At 50.1% G+C, this 5,070-nt stretch overlaps 1 protein-coding gene across 1 annotated transcript in view; it reads left to right on the forward strand.

Annotated features, from left to right (window-relative positions):
- The window catches only part of MROH2A (maestro heat like repeat family member 2A), a 53,899-nt gene extending 49,517 nt beyond the window's left edge, over positions 1–4,382 (forward strand). The window contains exons 36-40 of the mRNA XM_027875797.1: positions 362–490; positions 2,077–2,188; positions 2,315–2,578; positions 3,226–3,291; positions 4,237–4,382. Coding sequence (XP_027731598.1) covers positions 362–490; positions 2,077–2,188; positions 2,315–2,578; positions 3,226–3,291; positions 4,237–4,382 — 717 coding nt within the window. The remainder of the gene's footprint in view (positions 1–361; positions 491–2,076; positions 2,189–2,314; positions 2,579–3,225; positions 3,292–4,236) is intronic.
- Positions 4,383–5,070: the final 688 nt, after the last annotated feature.

Genomic DNA, 5,070 nt, shown 5'->3' on the forward strand with positions numbered 1-5,070 from the left:
AGTATAATTTTTAAATGTGTAATATGAAATACATAGGATTATTGAGAAAATCAATTACACTGAAATTCAGTGATAAAAATATATTTTAAAAAATTTCCCAGACCCTGGTTAAGACTCTTGTGGAGCCTAGGTCTTCTCCTTCATGATTTCTTGCCTTAAACAAAGGCATTTTCTCCTGGCTATGGCAGTGGTGAGCAGAGTTGAACATGAACTCTAATCCCACACCTTCTTGGGTCTGACATCTTTGTGCCCAGAGACATCATGCCATGGGGCAACTTCAGCTCTACCCTCCCAGCCCACCTCCGCCAATAAGGCCAGGACTGAAATGTGCCAGCCCTGATTGGATATTTCCCTCTCCCAGGCCTGTGAAGCCACCATTTGCCTGTGCATTCCTTTCTGGGGCTGGAGGAGACTGCAAATCACCCTAGAGAAGTTTGTTAATGAAGGCATTGACTTGAGCCTCTTCCAAATGGAAATGTGCAGTTACTTGGTAAGTGGAATTCTCAGATGAGCCAGAGAGGAGTTAGCGGCTAGAAGTTCCAACCTGCCCTGGCAGGAAATCTTTAGTGGAGACCCCAAGGGATCTATGCTTGCCCCTGTGCTTTTTAACATGTTTATCACCTTGGATGAAGGATTAAAAATATAGAGGTGATACTAAGCTGGGAGAAGAGCTCAGGCTCTTGGTGACAAAGTCAGAATCCAAAAGATCCTAAAACTCTAATCAACCCAATGACCAAGCATGATTTCTGAGGACCAGTGCTGAAGCCTGCTGCCCCACTGCTGACAAAGAGGTCATGGGCCCAGGGAAAGAACTGATGACCTCTGAATACAGACCGAAACATACTTTTTAAAACTTTCTTTCTCTTGATTTTTTTTGCCTGTTTTCTTTTACAATGTGGCTATTATGGGTATGTCGTGCATAATGTATAATCTATATTGAATTGCTTGCTTTCTCAATGAGGGTGGGTGAGGAGGGAGGAAGGGAGAGGATTTGGAACTCAAAGTTTTAAAAATGAATGGTAGAAATTGTTTTTACATGTAACTGGGGAAAAATAAAATACTAAATAAAAAACAAACAAAAAAGCAATTTAAACCCCCCCAAAAAAACCCCTAGGAGGTGATGGGCCCATGATTAGAAATAAGACATGTTTTTCTAGGGCTGGCTAATATGGGAGTTTGATTTTCCTAACTACAGCTGTCCCTTCTACATTGTAATTTTCCCATCACACTTTCATTATATTGAAGGTTAGCATAAGAAATTAAATGGGAATTTTTTTGGAGTTTTGCGGAAGCCACAGATGACACACAGCCAGCAGACTACACAAAAAGTTTAGAAACTCAGAAATGCATAAAATATATGTGTAGTAGTGTATAATATCAGACCAATTTTACAATAAGCTACTGCAAACACCCCATAAAAGAAAATGAACAAATTCAGACTTTTACTCTGGTATGAAGGGAGGGCCAAAAATTCTTACATGGATTTTCTAGATCATGTGGGCACCGCAACCCTCGCCCCCGTGATGTGGAAGGAATAACTGTGTGTACATATATTTGTTACAAGGGTGTTCTTTTTCTTCTTCTTTTTAAGGGCAAAGCAAGTGGGAGGAGAGAAGATAGATTTTTGTTAATTAGAAAATTAAATTAAATTGAAAAAATTCTTGACAGGCTAGAGCTGATCAGACTGAATCTAATAAAATGGAATTTAATGGGAATAAATGCCACCTACACTTGGATTTTAAAAAACAGCTTCACAACCACAGGGTGCATAGGCATCACTCGACCATGGTTTGTGCAGAAAAGCTCCTTGAGGCCAGGAGCTGCCACCCCTTTTCTTTTGTCTCCGGTGCTGCTCGCTATCCCAGACACCATGGACGCTTAGTTGATGTTTGTTGGGTGGCGCTGAGCTATCTCTTCCCCAGGCTAAGCCTCACTGCGTCCATTGCTTGGCCCTAATCTCCATCCCTGCTCAGCTAATCTGAGTGACTTGACTAGGATGGGAGCCTTCTCCCTTATTGGCGCCATCTATGTGGGGCAGGGTTTGAAGGAAGGCCTTAGTTTCTTCTGGTGATTCAGACAGCCTGGCTCCTTCCTCCACCAGTGCAGGCCACGGCCCCTCCGTGGCTTACAAGGGGGTCTTTGCAGGCTGCTCTGGCCCCCCAGGGCTTGCTCTGGAACCCTGCTGGTTGTGAGCCTTCCCGCTGGTCCCTGGTTCCCCAACCCAACGTAGAACTCGAACCCCTGACACCTTCAAGGTAGAGCCGAATCTGTTGGAGCCTAGGCTTGTCTGACCCAGCCTCTACCATGACCTCAGGCTGTGAAGTGCCCAGAGCCCAGCCTCTGAGACTGCCTGGCCAGATGCTTCCCTTCATGGGACACCCGCTGGAGGGGCTGAGGGAGGGATTGTGGCCAGGGCTCGAGGCATTCCAGGTTCTCCTGTGCAAACAACTGGACATTGTCTTTTACTTCATCCAGGCCAGGAAAGACCCTGTCCTCTTGGACACATTTTGTGCAGAAGCCATTGGCTACTACGACAGCGAGTGGGCCAGGATTAAGGCGGCTGCCTGCACCTTTACAGGTGAGCTGGTGGGTGTTATTTATAGGGTGGCCCAACCACTCCCATTCATTGAGCCATGTATGAGGCCCCTTCCATTCGGGGCAACACTGCAGCTGGTTGCCCTTCTCGTTTGCAGAGGAGGAGACTGATGCTCAAGGAGGTGACTTGCCCCGGGTCCCACAGCTAGGGAGCACCCGCATCCAGTTCCCCTTCCTTCCACTGACCCTGCTGTGTCTCAAAGGACCCTTAGCTTCCTGCAAAGACTGACTCGGGAGCCCTCTCCAGTAGGAAGCCTCCCCTGACTGCCCCAAAGCCTGGAGCTTCTCTTCTCCTCGCTCACACCAGCTCTAGCCAGATGCCCTTACCTGATGACTTGTCCTCCAGCCTGGGGTCGTTGGTGGAGGGCTGGGCTTGGAATCCGGAGGACCTGCCTTCTTGACCAGCCTCCAGCACCTTCTGTGTGACTCTGGGCAGACCCTGGGCAAGGCACTCCACCTTTCAGCCTCAGTTTCCTCATCTGTAAAGTGGAGATAAGAATGTTACCTACCTCTCAGGGTGGAAGCTGTCATACAAGAATGTCATTGGGATGATGGTGCTGATGCGGGGCTGGGTAGGGGGTGGAGAGTCCTAGGAAATACAGAAAACTTCTTTTTCTGTTGTCACTGCAGGGTACATTCTGGAGCAGGTGGTTCCCCAGAACCTCGGAGAGATGGATTTGGAACGCCTGGGTCAGTGTAAGTCATGGGGCTTCTGAGCTCGTCAGTGGGGTGGGCTTTTGGCACTTCAGCACCATGGACAAGGCAGCTGCCCTCCTCGACCTTCCTGCCCACCCCCTGCAGCTCTGTGGAGGTCTAGGGAGGGTCTAGAGGGGTGGGAAGGTGGAGCTAGCTAATGTCTTTGCGGGGAGGCGAAAGGCTCCTTTTGGAACTTCCTTCTGGGGGAACTCTGTCCTTGTTTGGAGCTGTCCATTCTGCACCCAGAGCTGCGTCTGAAAGCTTGGAAAGATCCCCACCCTCTACCCTGCAGCTCCCCACCTGCCAGGCCCCAGTGCCTGTCTATCAGCCATTGCTGATTCCTGAGATTTCTGCAGTCAGTGACTTTCCAACAGAGAGCTACCTGGGAAGTCCTTGCTGATCCAGGCCACAGAGGTGGCTCTGGTGTAGACACTTCGAGAAAGGCAGCTCTGGGACACAGAGACAGCTCTGGTGTAGACACTCCCAAGAGGGCTACTTTCAGACAGAGAGGCAGCTTTGGTGTAGACAGCCCCAGAAAGCCTGCCTTAGGACACAGAGGCAGTTCTGGTGTAGACATCCTAGAAAAGTAACATGTTAGACAAAACAGAATAATCTGCATTTCTATATCCCATGGGACCTCATTTTCTTTCTTTCTTTTTTCTTTTACTCCCCCTCCCCCCAATTAACCAACATTTATTTTCTCTTCCTTATACTGGCCTCCCTCTCATGAGCCTTTGGCCCAGAGATGCCAGTTAGGCCAAAGGAAGGCATGCCTCGGCCATGACAGGAAGCAGAGTCTCCTCCTGCATCCTGAGTCCTTCCCTCTTCCCTCCTCCTCCTGGAGCTGAGAGGCTCCAGCCAAGGGCCAGCATCATAAGCTCGTGCTGGTTGCCAGGTGAAGTTTCCCACAGCCCACGGATGTCTCCTTCTCTTGTTCACTCTCAGGTCTCCAAGCACTACAGATGGACCCTGAGCCCATTGTCCAGAATGCTGCAAAGGAGACCCTTTCTCTTCTTCAGGGCAGGGAGCTAGAGAAAAGTGAGAATATGCCTGTGGCCCTGGAGGAAAACCTTGCCCCCTCAGAGCCGTAGCGGGGGGCTCCTGCCCTCTGCTCTCCTGGGAATGCTCGCTATGGAATGGGACAGACCCAGGCTCAGGGAAATGGCCCGTTGTCATTCAAGGAAGTCTTGGCCCACCTCCCCAAGCCAGGGGCCACCGGGGCAGTGGTGCTCAGGGCAGTGGGCGCCTTGGCCTTGGTACTCCCTGATGGGGAGCTGAGGGGTAGAGCTGTCAATGCTCTGGCAAGGAGGGGGACAGCCGAGGATGGACGGGGATGGAGAGGTGGCAAATCCACTTGTGGCCAGGAGAGTCTCTGAGGGATGGTGCCACGTGTCCCCTACTAAAAGCCTCCTGCACATTCGTCTTCTCCCTCCTCTGCCTCTTTCTTCTTCCCCTCTCCTCATTCTTCTTGTTCTCCTCAATGCATTCAGGGCCCAGCAGAGGCCTCTAGGATCCAGAATCTCTTGGTCTGAACGGCCTGAGCTTTTAATTTTCTGATTGAAATAACTCCAGAGGGGACTTCCCAGAATTGTGACATTGAAGGAATACTGGAACTGATGTGGCTCCTCTTGATTGGGGAGGTCCTGAGCCTTCTACTTCAGAGGACCATGGTTAACGCTCGTCACCTGGCCCACCTTGGGTCCAGCTCTGACGCTGGTCCATAACTGGCAGGAAGACCCCTGCCCATAGCTGCCTTGGAGTCTGAGCTGCCCACATCTG

The sequence above is a fragment of the Vombatus ursinus genome, unplaced genomic scaffold (genome assembly GCF_900497805.2).
Source record: "Vombatus ursinus unplaced genomic scaffold, bare-nosed wombat genome assembly UNPS02014810.1, whole genome shotgun sequence".
Lineage (NCBI taxonomy): Eukaryota > Metazoa > Chordata > Mammalia > Diprotodontia > Vombatidae > Vombatus > Vombatus ursinus.